Source organism: Thermobia domestica, chromosome 3 (assembly GCF_964235325.1).
Source record: "Thermobia domestica chromosome 3, izTheDome1.hap1.1, whole genome shotgun sequence".
Taxonomy (NCBI): Eukaryota; Metazoa; Arthropoda; class Insecta; order Zygentoma; family Lepismatidae; genus Thermobia; species Thermobia domestica.
The window spans coordinates 162,260,471-162,282,785 of record NC_137456.1 but is presented as its reverse complement, the minus strand read 5'-3'; the positions used below and the strand labels follow the sequence as shown (position 1 = coordinate 162,282,785).

At 36.8% G+C, this 22,315-nt stretch overlaps 1 protein-coding gene across 1 annotated transcript in view; it reads right to left on the bottom strand.

Annotated features, from left to right (window-relative positions):
• The window catches only part of LOC145680854 (uncharacterized), a 330,508-nt gene that overhangs the window by 277,026 nt on the left and 31,167 nt on the right, over positions 1-22,315 (bottom strand). The window contains exon 2 of the mRNA XM_081751985.1: positions 3,524-4,107. Coding sequence (XP_081608111.1) covers positions 3,524-3,950 — 427 coding nt within the window. The 5' untranslated portion in view covers positions 3,951-4,107. The remainder of the gene's footprint in view (positions 1-3,523; positions 4,108-22,315) is intronic.

Here is a 22,315-nt window from a genome sequence, read left to right as displayed (position 1 = left end):
CGTGCTAAGTTTGGTTGAGATCGGCCAAACGGTCTAGGAGGAAGCGTTTTTCGGTCATTATTCCTCGATGGTACATCGGATTTTTGATTTCGACCTATGTTGTCACTCAGCACGACATATTCTATCAGCGTGCTAAGTTTGGTTGAGATCGGCCAAACGGTCTAGGAGGAGTTCGCGGACAACCAAACGGCTAACCCGAGTATTAGAGCTTCGCTCGCTCAGCTCAATAATACTGTTTTACCGTCAAGTGCTGCCGCTGAAAGAATGAAGCTGCAGCAAAGATTCCTTGTCGCCATCGAGCTCTAGACTGCTTGATAACTACTTTGAAATGCAACTCTCTCTCAAAATGAATTCAATATTGTAATTGAAACGCGCTAATGGAATAAGCATGTAAAGAAATGCATAATGAGAATTTTCGATTAGACCCTAGGTTCGAATCGCTGCTCGGTCACTTGCTTAAAATGGTAGTTTACCATCGGCATAAGTGAACAGAAGACCCGGTTTCTATTCTTGACCCAAACGAACTTTTCCACAGATTTAATTTCATTCTATTGTTACATACAAAGATTTCAACAGAATTTGCGAGTTAAGTAAACAGATAGTTCCAGGATGTTTTGTGCAAATCGAAATTTTTAAGTTAACCTAAGTTTTGTCGCAATCGGGAATGTAATAAATATAGAAAATATTGTTTAATAATACTGCAATTCAAAAATTCAATTACCAAATATGATTCATAAAGAGGGTATGAGAGCTTTATTCCATATTAAATTGCGTCAGCGCAGAGCAAAATTTGCGTTTTAGATTAGGATATTCGACATCAGTACTGATTTTGCGATATGACGTCAGAATTTAAATTTTGAGTTTGCGATCATCTGGATTGATACAGAAATCGTAGTTTGCTTCCGGAAATTTTATATTTTTCGTTTGTTTATACGACTCCCCACCGAAGCTCTCAACGCATATTTTGAGAGAAAAAGGGGTAGTCATATTGGTGCAACACTGTTTTAAGTAATTGTGTATTGTATTCCCCCGGGGTAAAGCTGTCAGAAATCACCACTGGTTACTATAAGTTTACATTCCTTAGTAGAGCTTTCTCATATCCTTTCAATATGATGAATACTCTGTGTTTCTGATAACCTTTATTCATTCCCTCCCCAACTCTAGTCTGAATTATAGAAATTCATGTTTACTCAGCTTTTGATTAAATTTTAATATTTTGAGGAACCTATATTTTCGCAAGTTTAACATTAGTTCATGTTCAGAACTTTTCCTTACAAGAATTTTTAAAGTATAATGTAGACGAATTTATATTTTTCGCACAGGGGAAACAGCCAAGCATAAGTAACATGGTTACAAAATAGTACTTTCTCGCCAAACACATCTTCTGATGAATGAATAATAACAAAATTACCCTTATTCTGCTAGGGGATTGGCATTTCGTTAAGAATACTGCATACACTTAAGTGCATTAGCTGAGAAAGAGAAGGCACTCAAGTGACCGTAATGTAAGGGTACGGAATGCTCGGAGGTGGTCACTATTCGAAGTCACCGAAATTTACAATTCGTTAAACGATTACATATTAAGTGTTGATGTAAGCACCTATGATGTGTTGAGTTATTATGTTATGGACAGTGCCGGATTTAGATATGATGGGACCCTAAGCTATTGAAAGGGACTCTTTATACATCAAGCTTTAAGAGCCAATTATAAGTCAAGTTTTCATTTTCAGCGATGAAATGTCACCGTTTTTAGATTTGAATATATGCTATATGCTAATTTATGGACCTAATGGATATCTAAATGGAAACAAGGGCCAATTACAAGCAGGGCTGGGAAATGAGGTCTCCTTTATAAGAGGAGCTGAATAACAGGAGACTCACTACAAATAGGGCTGAGAAATACAGGTCTGTTACTTGTTTCATAAAAGCCTGATACATAAAAATACAAAATATCATTGTTGTATGTGCGTTTTATCGTATTTACTTTTTCTTGTTATTTGGAAATTATATTACAATGTTTTTTCTTTAAATTTTTGGGGCCCAAGAGAGAGGGGCCCTAAGCTATAACTTGTTTAGATTATACGTAAATCCGGCACTGGTTATGGCGATAAATATTGTGGTAACGTTCATATCATTTGTAAATCATTTCCTTAGGAATTATTCTTCTTTTGTCAAGTAATACAGAGTAATTCAAAATTCCTATTACACACTTCGAGGGTTTGTAAAGGGAACCTAGTAGATCAGGTTTTCATAAAAAAAAAATCATGCCCGGAAATGTACCGTTTTGAGACTACACAGATGACAAAATCACATAATGTCCCATCTCTCGTCACCGTAGGGAACCCATTGACAGAGGGCGACATCTTCCAGTACCTGACATCTTCCGACTTTTCAATGACGCTTATGTTAATATTTTGACCCACCGCCATTTTGCACAGGCTTATTGCTGAGAGTCATGACTTGATTTATCTTCTTTCATTTAACACCAACCTTCATACGATATGAAGTTTACCCCCTTTCCATTTAAAAAAATTGAGTTGGATCCCGTTTGGGACCCTGGGACAATTTATTTTACTTTGATACGTTGTAATTTTGAAATGATTAAAGAAATGTTTTTCTGTTTTCAAATCTGTCTCAACGTTTCAGATTTTTCGGGGTTGCAACGGAGTTTATGGACACGCTTACAGATTTTTTTTAAAAAAATGAGTATAGTGCTGCCTCCAAGCGGAATGCATGAGACCTCCCCAATTTTGGTAATCGGTTTTGATCTTACCTTGATCCAAGCTTTCAGAAAATATATACATCACCCCCACTTTGTAGGTTCAGGTTCAAGTACATCCCGGGTTAGTTAAATTGGATTTGTTTTTCTACATTAAATATCCATCAGTAAATACAAAACTTTCTTGTTATCAGTTCTCTTATTCCTGCAGTTCGTTGAAATTTAGTTGAATTTCAATTTAAATCCCATAGACGTTTATATATGGATAAATTCAGTCCTCTAATAATCCGAAATGGCTTTTAAATCTCCTTTAAGAAAGTGTATTTTCTACCTAATGAACAATTTTTAGTTTCTTGTGAATATGGTATTGAGTCACCCACTTACAGTGCTGACAATATTATAGTTTTAAGTTTATATTCTAAATTGCTATAAGTAGAAAACAATGATGGTTTAAGTGAAACTGAAATCTGATGAAAGCAATAATCTGTATTTGATTGTGTTTTCATAGTAGTAGAGATTTCATTTTCATAAGTGTCTAATGAAGATAATCATAATACTGGCAAAACTGTAATACGCGTTACTAATATAAAGTGTTTTCTTTGATAAGATCTTATTTTTTTTACGTAAATTTATAGATATTTGCATTATTCAAATCACGGGTTAATAATTCTGTCTTGAGGAACTCATGCAAAGGCAGAAAGTGAAACATTCTTAATTTCTAAAATCAATAAAAGTAGATTTTAAATTAAAAATATAAGTTTCAATTATTATTTAAAAGAAAATGTTGAACAACTGTCTACTTACCACTGGCTCCATATGTGTCACTATTAGTAGAAGCCATATCGCCGACGTCACTACCACTTCTTGCTGATTTGGGATGATGATCTCCAACATCAATACTAACACTTTTAGTACTGTGAGTACTCTCACGGCGTTCACCTTGCGGTGGTGGCTCCAGACAGCCCGACGTCGCGGATAACCTAGATCGCACGGACATTTTATCAGCAGTATCTATCCCCTCAGATGTTGGAGCTAGCGTATCAGTCACCGTTACCGTAAGCTGTTTTGCGGTAATGCTATTACTAGCACTAGAGTCACCTGGTGCGTTGTTGAGTGGTTGTTTTTCGTCGGCATTGTCTATTAACACGAGGCCCTCGTCTTCGTCCTCAGTGTTTGGTTGAGTGGTTGACACCATTGGAATGGCTGACTGAGCTATAGACTCAGCCTCCATGGCAAATGTAAACAGTTACATTCCTTGTAAGAGACATGAAATACATATGTAGATGGAAGGACGTTCACGAGTTCAATTCGTTGCGGAAGATTCGTTTCCTTGTTGCTGGACACTGTTGCCGTCAAACGCATGTCGACAGCAAGTGCATGGCTTCCGCCTAGAACAAAAGAAAAGTTTCAGATTAGTACTTATAAATCAGACAGTGTTGAAATAAGCAAGTAATTTTATTATTTAAGGTATTCATAATGCAATTCCTATTTGCGTTTAATCTTATTTTACTAAAGTAAAATTATTTGGTAAATGTGTATACTTAACTCTGATGCGCAATCATTTCACCGTAAGACCAATTACTTCAACCAGATAATAGCTTCAGATATAGTCTCGCAATGAGACAATTCCTCAGTCTGTGCTTACTGATACACTCTATCGGTGTTTTAGTTATTAATCATACCCATTTGTGGCTGATACACTCTATCGGTGTTTCGGGTTACTAATCATACCCAATTATGTTTGTGCGCGCGACTTTGATGATTATTTTTGATGCTTGTGTGCATCAAAGGGTTAAAAAAGACCAGAATTACATACAGCTAGTATGATCTAAGTGCTCTGATTGAACATGGGCCATAAATACTATTTATTGTATATTTCGGGTTTATTGAGTTTTTTTTTAAAAAAAGGATATATACAGGGGCGTCATTTCAGACTTTGCTTGGGGGGGACAGCAGCACCATCGACATAAAACTTTCATGTTCTGTACTTGTATATTAGTATACAATTGATTAAAGTATATGTGTTCCTCAAACTCTTGGGGGGGGGGCAATTGCCCCCTCCTGCCCCCTAAATGACGCCCCTGGATATATATATATATATATATATATATATATATATATATATATATATATATATATATTATTTTTTAAATGGCACAATAGGTTTTTTTTTTGGTTCAGTGTATCGAACAAATACGTTAATGCAGCTGTACTGATGGAAGTTTAATGGGTTATTATGTTAATAATAGATTTCTTTATGGGGCTTCCGATTTACTCCGGAATAACAATTGAGTGTGCAGGAGTCCGAACTACAAGCAACTGCAGCACATTTTCCCTACCATTTCAAGTATTTTTGGAAATCGATACTATTAACAGTTCATCAAATCCCAAAGATGAATGTTGAATTTGTCCATATACACACATTTAACCAATAATCAGAACATCTAACCACATTTAACCAATAATCTATCCACGTTTTAATTATTTGGTTTCAGCTATGTTGAAAGCACTTTATTTTACATCTCAGCAAAATACTTCTAATAATAAACGAAAAATATTAGATTTTATTTTTAAACAATGCAAAGATGACTTCTGGTTATTGACCTATTAGTTTTCGAGCAAGAGTGTAGCTTTTACCACAGGCCCGTAGCCAGACCAAAAATGTAGAGGGGCGTAGAAGTTAGGGGGGCCCGATCTAACCACATTATAGTTCATCACCATATTATATTCATTTGAAAGCCTACCGTAAAAATTTTAGGGGGTCTATAAAATTTAGGGGGAATCCGGCGCCCTAGTCCCCGATGGATACTGGCCTGCCACACCATCTCTTGAATTATAAATATTGTTGAATTATTGTTGATAGTGCCGATCCTCAAAAAATGAATTGGAAAGATAACGAAAAGTGGTTACATTTACTAATTCTTGGCAGGCCATCTATGCTTCCAATTATTTTGTTGATTTATAATTACTCATATAAAGACCACCATCCATTTCTCGAATCATGAATCGACAAATTCAAAAGAATATTATGATGTGCAGAGTGTATTAGAATAAATAATCATTTTGCTATTCAGGTTAGAAAAGAATGACATAATTAAATTCTGAAATTGTAAGTTTTGCACTTCTGGATTAGCATAATAAAAGTAAAGAGTACAATTCGCGTCACCGACCACATAGGAATCAGTCATATAGCTGACACTTAATTTGGAAGGAGTTGAAGTAGGTTGGGGAAAATTAAGGTCATTAAAACATAATGTAAAATTTTATTTAATTATCCTCACTAACATCTAACTCTTGTGTTCTCTACATAGTTTCTACGAAGAAAATCGGTTTAGTTCGCTGATTGGATGCGTAGCGTCTCTTTTCTGCATTGCAACCATATGAGACGTGGACCTATTACTTAATACGGAATCCAAACAATATGAGCTCCTGTCCGGAATCAACCCAGGATCTTTTGTGTCAAAGACACATATGTTAATTATACAATCACAAGCACTGGCGCAAATTCCGGGGGGATGAGGGGGATATGTCCCCCTCAATGTTGGAACTGAGGGGGAAGCCCCCCCCAATAATCCGATTTGAAATGTGTTTCTCGGGTAGAAACGTGATGAATTGTGTCCGACTGCCACTTCATCTACATCCCCTGATATATAATATACAACAGCTTCACCTCAGAGGTCAAATTCATCTACCATAACATGAGTCTCACTCCTCCCTTTCCCAGAATACACCTCAAATCAGCCCGCTTCCCAATGTTGAAGACAACTCTGCTCCTCTGATTTTCTACAGCATTGTTTTTCAACTTCATACATATTTTGAACATCGCTAAAAAGAAGAAATAGTCTTAGCCGTTCCCCCCAATGTTGAAGACAGATTCACGCCGCTGATCAAAATGTAATGTTAATACGTGTCAGCATTGTGGTTGAGTGAAAGCATTTACTTTTGTTTCACGGATCTTTGATTTGATTGAGTTTGTAGCGGGTAAACAGTGTCCGCACTCACTATTAACATACTTGATCCTACAGTGCATAAACGTCGTATGTTAAACGAAGAATTCCATTTTGTTCAATACATTTCTTCAATAATTTAAGAGTACCAATTCCACTCGTGCGAGAGTAGTATTTCCAAATAAAAATAAGGAAAAGTACAAAGGTACAAAGCTTTTCGTACGGAATCTCACATAAGAAATTGATTTTGTAACTGCATATTTCCAAGAATTGAAAATTAGTACGGCCCAGGTTATCTCCCATTTTATGTGGAAGCAGTATATGAATAAAGGAGTACGTCTATCACACTTAGCTAAACATCCATAGAAACAATCTGCTTGATAACCCATATATTTTAGTACATATACTGTACATAAGTAAATAGCAATTTCTACCATAAAAATTAAAAGTGTCAAATTTATATTGGCAAGAAACGACGGACTTTTTAATGCCAAAAAGTTTGTTTTATTCAACGTTCTCGAGAACTAGGCACATAAATTTATTTACCTTCAAAATTGTGTTCTTTTGTCCAACTCGATGCGATCTATCGACTAACACATGTCTCATCTTTGAATAATAATTTAGTTAAACAGAAATTAAAATGTAAGAGTTAATCATAGTTTTAGGCTATATCTCCTTAATCACAACATGCATATCTTGCTGTTGCCATAATGAAGAGGCTAAAAATTCTTCTCTTTGCGGGAATAGGTAGAGCAAGGTGAAATAAAATTAGAATCTGGAATCGACTCTCACTGCCGGTTTATTATAAACTTTTCTAATAAAATACACCAATATCTACAGAAATATTACAAGATAACTTTCTCTAATATGAGGTAGATAAAAGGTAGCCCAAAACTGTACACAGTTCCGAAGGAAGCTAAGTAGAGTGATGTAGGAAACTCCAATACTCCGAAGCAAACAATGAGAGGGTAAACAGTCACAGAGCCCCGAAGGAGACTAAGCGACTGAAGTTGTGATCCCAACAGAGCTCCGTACTAGCTAAGGCGAGAGGATGGGATGCAACAAACTCGAAGCTTTTAGTTTTGGTTTCTCCTAGAGCTCCAGGCAAGCTAGAGGAGCAGACTGGTGACTGTCCGTTGAATCCTGTTCGTTATATAGGCGCTCTGGGTGGCGTTTGTACTGCTGCTGCCTTGTCGTCATGTGACTGTAGATGCTGCTGGTGGTCCGTTGTCGTCTTCTATAGTAATCCAACGTGAGGTGTAGTACTACAACGTAAATACATGTGGTTGATGTTTGCAAACAGGAGCACGTGTAATGTTTATAAACACAAGCACGTGGTGCATTACAACATTAGTCTCACTTCAATAACTGCCCTGGTTCACGCATCATGAACTTTTTGGGCTTTATGCAGAGTCGTTCCGACGCGTGATTAGTGCCATACTAAAGAGTTCGTTTAACATATGTTTCCTGCAGTAGTCAGGCCTTTAGAACGACGCTAATCATATTTCAAAACGACTCTGAATAACGCGGTTCATGTTTACAGAGAAATTCTTTTCTCTTTATTTCTTTCTTTTCCTTTTTTAATTTTATTTATTTATTTTTAGAAAACTACGCCTGAGCTTTTACACTCATGCATATCATTTTATTCAGCTCAATAAGGTCTCAAGATTGGTATGTGTCATCTAACACTTTTGTTCCGTTAAATGCTAATAATATTCACAAAGTTGTATGGGCATCATTGTTACGAGAAATCAAACAACAATAGATACAATTTGCTAGGTAATATACTCTATATTTTCATATACAGTCCACATATAAATAAATAATTCTACTTCAACATACTTCATGAAAAGTGTATAAATAAATAAATAAATCTACTTCAGCATACTTCATGTAAAGTACAAAAATAAATAATTCTACTTCAGCACACTTCACATACAGTACACAAATAAATAAATAAATAAATAAATAAATCTTCTTCAGAATAGTTCATATACAGTACATAAATAAATAAATCTACTTTAGAATACTTCATATACAGTACATAAACAAACATATCTGTGTTTGCTGCGTAATAGGTGTTAAGTCCAAAATATTCTAAACGTTTGAACTTAAAAACCTTTGTATAATACTTTGTGGGGAACAATTTATGCAGCGATTTAAAACATCCAACACTTCGCCAGCAGTCTAAAGCGCTTAATAATCTTTATTTTTTAAGACTTTACACAAGCAGAAACTTTTAAATGCCAATCTGTGTCAAATTGCTACGATTTATGATTTTTGGACTTAATACCTTTTACGCAGCAAACAGTTCGATAGCTGACTTCTTAATAAGCTCGCTTACAGCAGCTCCAGTTGTGAGTGTCTGTGTATGTTTCCCTACAGCACATTCACTTTCAGGACAGGAACACTGACTCATCCTTTATGTAAGTCTACTTCAGAATAAGCACTATCAACTGGACCAGATTGGCGATATGTGTTTTAGCGACTTAAAAAAATATCAATTTCCTCGAAATCTACGCATGAGAATTCATCTTCAAATATTCCATTTTTATTATCTCGATGTGATTTAGTGACTAATATATATATATATATATATATATATATATATATATATATATAATCTTCGATAATATTTAGTTTCTACAGAAATTAAATTCAGGAATTAAATATTTAGCTATATCTTAGTAACCACACTATGTATTGTCGTAATACTATTGTTATAATAATACATAATGAGGATGTATTTCAACATCAGTTTCACTTCAATAAATGGCATGGTTCTCTTACAGCATCGATTTTTAGGTTTACGAAGTGTTCGTTTTTCTCAATTATTTCGAAAAATGAAATGAAATCAAATCTTTGAGTTTTACGTCCCACGGTTATGCCGGTTATGCTAAAGGAGACGGTGATGATGAGTAATGAATGAAATGGTGGAATGAAGAAAGTGGGAGGAAACGGGAGAACCCCGAGGAAACACGCACACGGTGTTTGTCCACCACAAAGTTCACTTGGCGGGGCTGGAATCGAACCCGGGACCCCAAGTACCAGAGGTGAACGCTCTACCACTGAGCCACCGCGGCCCCTTCAATTATTTCGAAAACTACGCATGAGGTTATATACTGACATATAATTTTGTTCCGCTCAATGGTATCTACCGACTGGTATGTGTCTACTTTTTGGACTTATTTCCTGTTAAATCTTAATAATTTTGTAGATGTTATTTTCTAAAATTTGGATTGGCTTAAGAATGTTCCTTCTCTCTGGCTGACGCGGCGGTGTGAGCAGTAGCGTCATTTCAGGTTTTCATAGGAGCAAGGCAAGGCTCTGCAATGTAAGTGGCTTTTAATGTTTTCCATTAGAATTGTATTACAGCTGAAAATGTATTCATATCAAATCCCTTCCTGAAGACTTAAATAATGCTAATGGGTATGAGGTATTACAGAATTTGATAGTATCATTGGAAAAGTTAGGTGACGTCCAGCTGAGCGCAGGTCGAAAACGTATCATATTTTTTCCTACTTTAGTTTCCCACTCACCCTTCTTTAATAGAACAGTTTTATCCAACGTTTTTTTTAAAGTGCAGTTTCATTTCCATCCGGAGAGGGGGGGCCGCACAAGGTAACGCCTTCTCTGGGGCCATGAGCATCAATTTACTTGTAGCTCGATTTGGAGTTGGGTATCAGGGTTTTATTTATTTATTGCATTTTCATTTACACATACATAAGCAGGTTTTAGCATGACATGTAATGTAATTGATGAACTAAAGAGCAGGTAACAGAACACAAGGACGTAGGATGTTAGTTGCGACAACAGTGTTAATCTCCTGCTCTGGGGTTACTCAGAGCGGGTTTAGACACTTGGAGCGATGTTAGCAACGACTATCCAACTCTTTTTAAGTGCAATTTCATTTCCATCCGAAGATGGGTGGGCCACAGAAGGCAACGCCTTTTCTGGGACCATGAGTATCAATTTATTTGTAGATCAATTTGGAGATTGCTATCACAACTTTATTTATTTATTTCGTTTGTGTTCATAAGAAAATTATGTGAACATGGCATGTAATGGAAATGATGAAGTGAAGTGCATATAACAGAACATAAGGACGTAAGATGTTAGTTATGATGAGGGTTTTAATCACAGATTACCCTGATGAACCACTTCCTATATAACGGAAATTATTTTTTCCCACAATGCAACGAAAGTGATTTTGCGACACTATCGGCTAGAGTTGTAACTAACTGCATCGTCTGCTACTAGCAGTAGCTAAGTGTATCATTGGCTAATTTTATCAGACTCAGGCCAATGATGTGATTCGTTCTTGCTTTTAATAGTAGTTCGTGGTATCCAACTTCCTTGAGTGGTGGCGCCACGGTCTCCAAAGTTTCAGCTGGAAGAGCAGCTGAAACCTCTTATGCTATATCATTACTCTATGGTTTTAATGTTCTAACCTGTTAGTTTCCAACAAAGGAATGCATTGAGGAAGTTACGTGCAATGGATGAAGGAATGGCGACAAATAAATGGAGTTAGAGAGAGCAGTGGCCTGATCACATTCGGGGATGGCGATATGATTTATTGTGAATAGCATAACATGGCTATCCAATATAGACAAACAACAAAAATAGTAAAATGTTTCTCCTATATTTGAGAATAAATATAAAAGTAAAGTGTAAAATAAATAAAGCTGCATATCGTGGAACATTATGACGATGATATATACTTTAGGCTGTATTTAGTTTATTTACTTTACACTTTATTTTTATATTTGTTACTCAAATATAGGAGAGCCTTTTTATTAGTTTTTCTCGTTTGTTTATGTGAGATATTTCTTTGTTGAATATTTGACTAGTTTCCAACAAATTATTCCTCCTGCAAATAAGAGAACAAGATTGAGAATGGCAGATGAGAAAAGTAATTCCGAGAACGAAAAAAAATCTTAAGGAGTCCTTTGGCGACATCTGTTGTTCTATTTATGTCTTAAAACAACAATGAGAGACGAAAATGAGAAAATAATTAAAACAATATTCAGGTTGTCAGCTCATCCTCGAAACAACGCCTCCCGCATCTAGAAGCTTCCAAACTTTTCAGGAGCGAGACATTAGCAAAGCAAATCTTGTTATCTGTATTTAAATTAAATCTTACAGAGATGATTTTACTTTTAAAAATGGTATAATTAAATCTAGCAGAGGATAGCTTAAACCAGGCTCCCTGAACCTATTTCATATCACGTCTCTCTTTTATCACACACTCTTTCCAGCGACCCCCTAACTAATTTCCAGTTTGTATTATTTCTTTTCTAATCGCTTACAGTTGTATATATGTGTAAGCCTTATATAGGAACAAGGATGACAGTTTGACAAGTATGTAAATAAACATATATCTATCACAATAAAAAAATTCAAAGTAATCTCTAAAAGTATTAGTCTGTTACTAGATACTAATTACAATTATCTTTTTCACCTCCATTTGCGACCCCAGATTGAGAAACGCTGGCATAAATCAAAAGTCATGTAGCTAAGGAAATGTACAAAATGATCAAAAGTTCCGTTTCAAGTGAAGATTTCCCATCTTGCCTAACAAAGGAAGCTTAAAGAACGCGGTGCATCATGATTGGAAACAGACCAAGGGCCACATTCCGTAACGGTTTGCGGTTTGTGGCAACACAACGCAAACTCTGCGTTTTAATTTGCAATAATAGGCATAGAGATAGCGTACACAGAATTTCAAGAAAGCAAGAAGTTTTCAAGCTCCCAAGTATATAATTATTGTTTCAAGATTTTTGTATTTTTTTTTCATAATATCTTGTTCAATGTGGATTTGCGTAAACGACTGCTGTTCACTACGAAATGCATATAGCATGATGCAAGTTTGATGCTGGAATTTTAAACACTCCAGTTTTTAATGGTGCTTGTCAGGCCCGTGTCCACAGGGGGCCGGGCCCCCCATAAACTTTGACTGGCCCCCTAAAAGTTTCACGGCAGGCTTGCAAATGAACTATAATATGGGGATTAATATGATTGGGTCGGGCCCCCCAACTTCTACCGGGCCCCCTCTAAATGCTTGGGCTGGCTACGGGCCTGGTGCTTGTGTACTCCAGGAACGTAGATAGGAGGTGACCACGGGGTGAGAACGTCCCTTTTACCACTTCTGAACCCCTTGAAACTTTCAGTTGTGTATGAGTCTATGTAAGATGAATCCAAGTAATCCCCCTCCAAAAAAATATATCGGTCCTATTTTCATAGAAATTAAAATTTAAAAGTTCATCATAACTTTGAACTGTATTTTCCATACTAGTCCTTAAGTTCTGCTGGTATCATAATGAAGACCGTATTTCTCTCATGAGCTGTCACTGGATACAACATGAATGAGAGAGAAAAAGGCGATTAGTGTTCAAGAGAATATTTTTTACTTCAAAATAAAGATGTCAGTGACGAAAGAAAGTGCATCTGCATGGGTATTTCTAAATTCGCAGGACGAGATATACAATCAATGTTACAGCATCAGTTGTCTTACTTGTATGGCAACAGAATTGAAACTCTATGGACTTTGTACAAGCACATATTGTATGCTATAAACTACACACTAGACCAGTGATCCCTCGCTTTTTTTTTTTTTTTTTTTTTTTTTTTTTTACTGACAACACAGTTTACTGAACACCCACGTTATCCAAACATACTTGATTTCTTATTGATAACAATATATCTAAATTATAATAGAGTAATACTATAAGTTTCTATAAAGTATTGAGGCGTTGACTGGAACGATCTGTCTCAGAATTGATTTTAACTAATTATTATTATTAAATGCTTGATAACTTTAAATCCTAACAGTTGAAAACCATTGCACTATGCCATCAAGAGCTAAGACTGAAATATTAAAGTAGCTAAATCTCAAAGTGAAGAATATTTCCTGTCTCTTTGAATTAATTTGTCTCCAAATGGACGTATTTAAATTACTATAAAAATAGAAATCCACAGGTGGTAGGTCTGGGTATTAGGCTGATCACTCAAGAGGGACATTGCATTAGGAGACTGAATATTCAATATATTAATTTGTGATAAGAAGGGACGCTGTAACGTTGAAACATTGCTGCATGTCACCAGCTTCATGTAACACTCGGGGACACGTCGAGATCCAATAATGCAGTGGCCTCTGTTATGAAAACACGAAGATCCTGAGTGGTAAAGGTAGCTGATACACATGTTGTTCGCCAAAACCTGAAAAAAATCCCTAGTTGTAAAACTGATGGAGTATGGAGGCTAACACAAACGCTGAAAACCATCTCCACCGTTACGCCCAATCCATCTGTTTGGTGATCGCATATTCAGTTCACGTCTAATATCTGACTGGAAATGGAGTGGCACACCATCATGTTGATAAATAAAGCCGGGGATATTCTGTTCCAGTTATGGAAGAAGTCATGTCCATAGCATTTGGATTTATGGAATCTCTATGCTTGTGTTCTTGTCGAAGAAAAAGCCCATTCACCTTTTCATGGTTGATAACACAAAAAAAAATATATTCACCTTGGAGGGTGAGGAGTAGCGTCCATGCTTCACACTATATCGAGGTTTTCCAGAACACAAATAGTAAAATTATGTTTGTGCATTTTGCATGACAAGTGGCAGGTGGCTTCATCAATGAACACTAATAATTCTATGAAACCATTACCTTCAATTTCGATTTGTATATTATCGCAGAAAGACTGTCTCTTGGCTTTGTTGCCCGGTTTCACGTCCTGCAGTGACTGCAGACGGTAAAGATGGAACCGCAAACATTTGCGCAAAATCTTCGGGGTATGTCTAATTCTCAGTTGGCTGCGGTAGTGGATTTCTGCTGATTTCGTCTCTTACACGCTGCACAGTTATTTGCCTTTCTTACTGGTGGACAATCATTTGACTTTTCCTTACAGATGCATTCATTTGCTTTAAAATTCATGCTATGATTTACAGATACTGTGCGCACTGCAAGCTTATTCGCGAAACTTCATTCAAAAGTAGATTTGCACAGTGATAACAGACTGCCAGATGTGAACACACAGAAGTCTTTCCTTGTCATTGGCAGCCATTTTCTCTTAATACCTTAGCGACTAAAAAGTTAACTACGCGATAACTTTACCAACTACTAAAAAACATAATTTTCCGTCTTCATTAAGACCACTTTCACGTGCATGATTGTTGTTAAGTGAGATTTGTTCAAGTTTGTATTCGGGAAGATAATTTGTAATAATACTATAGGGTATAATATTCACAAAAGTGTCCACCATTATCACTACTACCACTAATAATAATAATAATAATAATAATAATAATAATAATAATAATAATAATAATAATAATAATAATACATATTGTATTGAGTCTTTCATTCCACTGACATATGTACAAGTATGAACAAAAGTTTCTTTTGGATCATGCATTGGAGTTCAATCAGTGGCGTATTTACGATTTTGTTTCGAGGAGAGCTTCGCTAAATTTAGTCCTGGAAATTGAAAATTCTGCAAGGTATTTCATTTACTTTAATATAGTCAATAAAATTTCAGAGGGGCTTAAGCCCGAAAGCCCCCTTAAATACGCCACTGGGTTCAATGTGTCACCCAGGAAATATTTATCTGCAGTTATGCAGTCGTAATCAAAAATTCATGCCAAAAACATGCATACTGTCTTCTAAAAGAATGGCAAGTAACGTACTAGATTCAGTACAATTTATGAATGGCGCAGCCAGTGGCGGATCTAGAAGGTAAAAACTGGGAGGCAGCCAGACACTAGACTATGATATGTATGTCATAAGTTCATAGTAAACTTTAAAAAATATATAAATAATAGCTTGAATTATTTTTGTCCCTCAGAAAACTAGGGGGGCTGGGCTAGATCCGCCACTGGGCGCAGCAGATCTATTTTCCATTATAAGTGATAATACGATGCAGAAAGTTTTCTCGGTTATCCTATCTACTCAGAGAACTACACATCTCCAAATGGCAATTCTTAATGGTCAATGTGAGTGAGAGTGGTGCCTGTGAGACAAACGCACAATCTTACCAATTGCATTGAGTTGTCGAATGAAAGTGATGTGATACAGTCGTTCTTTCAGAAAAAAATGTTCCGGGGAGGGCACATGTAATATTCCGGGGGGCATTGCTGGTGCTCTCTTATGTACTGTTATATTATAGACGTATTATTTTGGTCTCGTCCGGGGAGGCACTCTTAGAGGTCCGGAGGGGCAGTGCTCCCCCAATAACACATCTGGAAGAAACACTGATGTGATGTATGCCTAACTCGCCTACAATGACATACCTTTCTGAGGGGGTCGCTCCCAGAGTATTCCTAAGAATCTTATCCGGACACGATGTTGGTCAGTGCCTAAAGGTTCATTTTGCAATGCTGTGTCACCGGAACGAACTCTAATAAACCAATGGCGAATGATGTGTCAATTCGGTATACCTCGATCAAATGCATTGCTAGTGTTTCTTTTTTTTTTTTTTTTTTTTTTTACGATTTGCTGTGTAGAATATTTCAGTCTGAATTCGTAAAGAAAAGTCATTCGTGATTGTGGGCCCTCTATTGTACTCTTTCACATGTCCTAATCAACAATGCACTATCTCCTGCCTGTCTGGGAACTAAAGCCTGTATGTTAGATATGTGTCCGTAGTCGATACCTGTGATGTGTTACTGCGATGAAATTCCCACTAGATGTTAAAAAGGATTTCATTCGCACCAAAAAAACATTTCCTAAGTTCTTGTTAAAAGAGTATGTAAGCATCTTTAAGAGTTCGTACACTGAGGGAAAAAAATGTATGTGGCGTACTTAAAATCGTATGTTACATTTGTAAACCCTGCACTTTTTGGACTTAACGTACAGCAAACGTACAAACTGAAAACGCGTGTTTTATAATACTTTCTGCATAAGTGTTCCATCTGTACGTACTTTCCGTATGAAACAATATAGGTGGTCAGGACCTCACATACAAATGGACGTAAATAACATATAGCTGACGAAGGTAACAAACATATATGTATGTAATATAAGGAAAACTGTTAGATATCAGACTGCCTGCAACGGCATGATGTAACATCTAAGGGCAGTGCCTATGTAGCATACGGATAACGTATGCTCCGTACTGATTTCCTTAGTAAGCAAGAGGACTCCGTATATTTGTACAATATACCCCTGTCCGGAGAACGAATTTTTCTCAGTGTACTTTTGTTGACAACTGTACTTTTAGATACCCTTAACACATTCTCACATATGAAGAAAAAGAACACGAACTGATTAGGAAAGTTCTGCAGCGATTTTATTGTCACTACTTTCTGTTCAAAGTACAATACTTTATTTTATATATTTGTGATCTTGCATATTCATCTTGTTTAGAACTTCAGGTTTATCTAAATAATCAGAAAATCATGCACAAGCGACTTGGAAACGGTCCATAAGTTGCGCCAAATAATCAGGGCAATAATCCATATAGCGCTTCATGGTCAAATATACTGTAGGGATATAAAAGTTAGCATAGAAATCTAGATTCGGATGGTCCATAATATCGATGAACTAGATCTAACAACAAAGCCAATTCATACGCAGATGGAATGTGCAGAAAGTTCAGCAGTACAGTACATACGTTCGGTTGCATGAAGTTCTCGTTGTTGATTGAGATCCAAAATATATTCTATAGGTGGATCAGTCTATGTGCAGACAGATATGAAATCAAAGCATAAATTTGTTATGTAATAGGGTCCAATGCAAATTCGTTGACAATATGTATGATCCTATGTGGTCCAAATGTAGATAGGCGTCAATAAGTTGCAAGTATTAATCACAAACAAATAAACTGAATGTCAACGAGATATCATACTTTGAAGATCTATCGGTCCACAGGATTCAGGTAATGTGAGCTTGGTGATCTAGAGTATGTCCCAATGGCAGCATATACTTCCTGTTTGTTATTCCATGTTAAATAGCGAAACCATGGTCTATGAGGTGCGCATATTGCATTTGAAACAAACGTTTCGGCAATCTAGGTGGAACACAACTAGCTTCTTGAAACCAATTCGATGCATCATAATCAGACTTGCAGACATATTCCAAATTCATACGTAGAAGAAAATGGAGATAAAGAGCCTTCCGGTTGACAAACATAGGTTGAGTTGAGAATCAGATCAGATAATATTAGGGACCATTAAATTTGGTAAAATAGTTCAAAATCAGTGAACTTGCTATAAGTACCACATCCATATTACTGCATAAACCAAGATAAATTGTCTCAATATACTATAAGTGAAAAAGTTTGTAAACAGAACGCTGCAGCCTAGTTGTTGCGCACCTAATCCTACATTTCCCCACTCCCTTCTCCGCGACGATGATGTTTTGCAGTGTTGCAATCTGGAGGGAGCGGAATGGTCTGAGGATTTTCTACGACATTTGAGTGTAAATGCTGTATATTGACTGCACTAAATTTTTAATGCATTTTAATATTTTCTCTTTGAATATTAAATGAATTAAGTATGATTAGGGGTATTCCTTACCAACGTAATATATGAATTAAAAGGTGGAAAAGTTCGCAATGAATCTTAATGAAAAATAAATAAATAAATGATAACATTAATCACCTTCTAAATGTTTTCCATTTCTCCTTCAGTTTCACTCTCCCACTCATCTGAGTCTGTATCGGCCAATGAATCTGAGTCTGTATCGGTTTCACCAAATCTAATTATCAGTTCATCTGCACGCTCACCCATAAGCCCGTCTCTTTCAAAGTAAGAATCTTCAATTTTTTTCACGTGTTCACAACATTTTACCCATTTCTGTGGTGAATATTCATTAAATAACTTTCTTTTCATCCAGTGAATCGGAAATGCATTGCCTTGCTTTGCTCTTGATCCCCTTCCCCCACAAGTTCAATAGGATTTAAGTCTGCGTGGTAAAGTGGAAGTCTTATTATAGTGTGCCTCGTGTTTATAAATTTCTTGTCAATCGCGTATTGTTTCACATAAGGTACATTTTGAATTCTTAAGAAAAATTGTCTTTTGTTCATTCTCCACAATGTATTTACTCTATTCTCCGCTTCAATTTCAGTTTCGTTTATAGGTTTGTCTGTCGCTGATAGCCACTGTATCATGTCGCTTTTAAGTGAAGACATAGATAGTCTTTTATTGATTTGAACATTGTGATAACTGGCATTATCAACGACAACAACGCTGTTTTCGGGAAGATTAGGAAGTAGTTTTTCACCGATCCATTTTGAAAAATTTCTACTGTTCATGTCATCATGATAATCTCCACTTTTTTGCTTAGATTTGAAGAATAATAGAGCATTATCAACAAACCCAAATTCCCCTCCTGCATGGACAATAATAAGACGTGGCCCTTTTCCAACAGTTTCTGTTGCACCTATTTCACTCTTACTTTGCCAACACGCCGGTACTGAATGTGATGCGTGAATGTAGGTTTCATCTCAGGCCGGGCCCGTGAATTAATAATGTGAGGCCCGACTCGAGTTAGAAATATGTGAGACCCGACTCGAGTTAGCATTTAGGCCCGACCCAAGGGCGCCGATTTCTCTGTAAAGTTGAGGGGGTGGCATTCTGCTGCAGAAGGTATATACATGAGGATTTTAAGACAAATTGCATTCAAATTATGCCAAATAATGTATATTCATAAATAGAATAGGGGGCCCACATGACCTTTGGGACTTCGAACGTATAACTAGGGTGATAATTAAGTCAAATATTTTAATTGCAACTATGCCAAATATTTTGATCCGCACTTCTGGAAGAGGAACTAGCTGAAATAAAATAAATCGTTGAACAAAGTTTTCTCTACTAGTTATCAGTTGTTATAGTTTTTTTTTTTTTAACACAAGTTGTATCTTCGGCCTTGGAAGTTGAATAATTATTCATTCTTACTCAGAAGGATGGGGGGCGCAAAATGTTAAACATTATAACACTTGAGACATAGTTTGTACTAACAATAGACTGAAAGCAGCTTATTTGTTGTCTTATATTGACAAAAATACTTTTGTCAACTCGTCTCATTGAAGTAAGACAGAAATATTTCCCTTTCAGAAAGATGCGCCCCCCGTTCTGTATTTGCCCCTGGTTCAGTATCGTAATGTTCTAGTAGGCTCGGCTGTCAGTTCAGTCTTTAATGTGGAATCCAGAAAATTAAGTCATTCGCCTTTTGGTTTTTCTTCGTTATAAAGCTTAATAACGAACATACGCAGAATATACTACCGTAGAATACGAAGAGCTACCACCGCAACGCATTTTCAAAAGCGGGATTAAATGAAATGGACCACTGATATGAGAATTACGAGTCGATACTGTAGGTATAAGGCTACACGGTAATATTTGTCATTTATTTTAACAGGTGATATTTGTTGAAGCATAAGTTTGCTGAGTTAGTATCACTGGTACTTTCAAGGCCAGATCAGTGGATGGAAGAGTAGTGGGGAGGGTGGTGGAATTCGAAGTGCTCCGCAGCGATCTGCGCATCTTGGTTTGAAACTTGTCGAGTTATATATTCTGGTTCCCAAATTCCCAAATGTGACATCTAGAGTAATTTCAAGACAACACATTGATCTCATCTAGGCCATCTATTTCAGTGAAAACGAAGCTACCTGTTTCTTCATTTAACGAGATACTGATGGCTCCAAGACAGGTGATATCAAGAGGTTGATGATCCATCACAATTTGTACTCCACAGTAGGTAGTATCAACTAAAGAATTTCAATGCCGTCGATGATCACAACATCGGTTTAGACCGAAATGTGTACCCTCCTCTGACCCACTTCCTTCTTAGACATCATCATACCCCCGAATCCTCGATCTTAGGAAGCTCGTGATTGAGAAATCAGGGTAGTCGCTTTCAGGTTGTCTCGCCAGATATAAACATAGCTTCAACCAGAACAGATCACGCTAAGACATGGTGTGTCGGGCGTCACGTGCGGGTAAAAGAAGTCCTCAAGCCATGGGCACAGTTAGTCTAATCTAGGTTTGTTGCAGTTCAGGAAGACATCCCACGGCGAAGACTTCTTGGTCAAGTCCGGGTAGAAACAGGACGCTTTCTCCCTCAGGTTGTAATATCCTGTGGTTGTGAAGTTCAGGTTCGTCATCTCAGGGTAAAGTCTTGGAGGAAGTCCTGTTTGGCGTCATAATCGGTGGAATCAGCTGTTTTACTCAATCAGTTGATATTCTCTTCTTCATCCATTCTCGTAGGAAAAAATCGTAGATTAGAATCCAAACGAATTGTTACGAAATGGAAGTCGTATCGAAACACTATACTTGCCATTTTCCTCGGAGAAGAAATGCAGAAAAGTACAAGGCTTCGACTAACACTAGATGATAGCCATATGCTACCATCTTAAATAAACAGCTGACAAAATATTAATGAAGTTAACAATGCTTCAGCACGTATTTATAAAATTAAAACGCGAACAACCGAGATTACAGGTTGAAAGGCAATTATTTACTTTATAGTTGTTAATGTAGTTTCCAAAAAGTAACAATGTACTTCTTATAAACAATGGTAACTTCTACTACAATGAAACAAGTAGCAGTGTCATTTGTACACCATGTGAAGGAGTTTGGTTTCAATGGCGTTGTGCTAAGCATTTGGTGGGTTTAGAAGGATATCGTACATCATGAGCTGCTGCTGCCAGACGGAACGATAAACTCGCACTTATATTGTTGAAAATTAGGAACAGTGTGTGTAACAATTCAAAAGAAAGGCTGGAATCGGTGAACAGAAAGGGTATACCACTCTGCACTGAGGAAAGAAAAACGTATGTGGCGTAGTAAAAACGTAGGTTACATGTATAAATTCTGTAGTTTTTTGACTTAACGTACAGAAAACGTATAACTGAAAAAAGTATATTTTATACATACTTTCCGCATGAACGAAAGAACTATATATAGGTGGTCAGGATCTCTCATACAGATAGAAGATAAATCATATAGCTGTCGTATGTAACATAGGTATATGTACGTAATATGCGAAAGACTTTTAGATGCCAGACATCCTGCTACAGCATGATGAAACATATAAGGTCAGTGCTTATGTAAGATATGAATAAGTATGCTCCATTCTGATTTCTGTAGTAAACGTAAGGATTCCGTATATTTGGACAATATACCGATGTCCGGATAAAGGATTTTTCTCAGTGTGACAATGAAAGACTGCATACAGCTTTAACGACCCATCATAATTTGAAAATACTTGACAGGGATTTTAATATATCCACTGTTTAACACGCTCCTGCCCCCATTAGACTTTAATTTGTTTCCATCTCTGCAGATCTCCCTGAATGATGTTCAGTTAGTTTTGGAAGAACACAGAAGTTGACACTGGAGGCAAAGCAGACAAAGAATTCAACCCTCGAATTTGTGACTGACAACCAAAAGTTTCTGTATAATTGTCCTTTCTAGAATTATTTTCCCTAGATTGTGGGATAAATCCTACTGGGATCACATTTAAACCATGACTAGTAGTGGGTTGACATACAGAGACCGTCACAATGGGGACAGTACGAGTCTCCTCGACAGAAGAGACTGGTACCTCCACTGGAGTGTCGGCATCTGATTCACCAAAATCGACTAACTAATTCGGAATAATGTCATGTGGCTTTTGGTACCTACGCCTACCACTTTTTCCCGT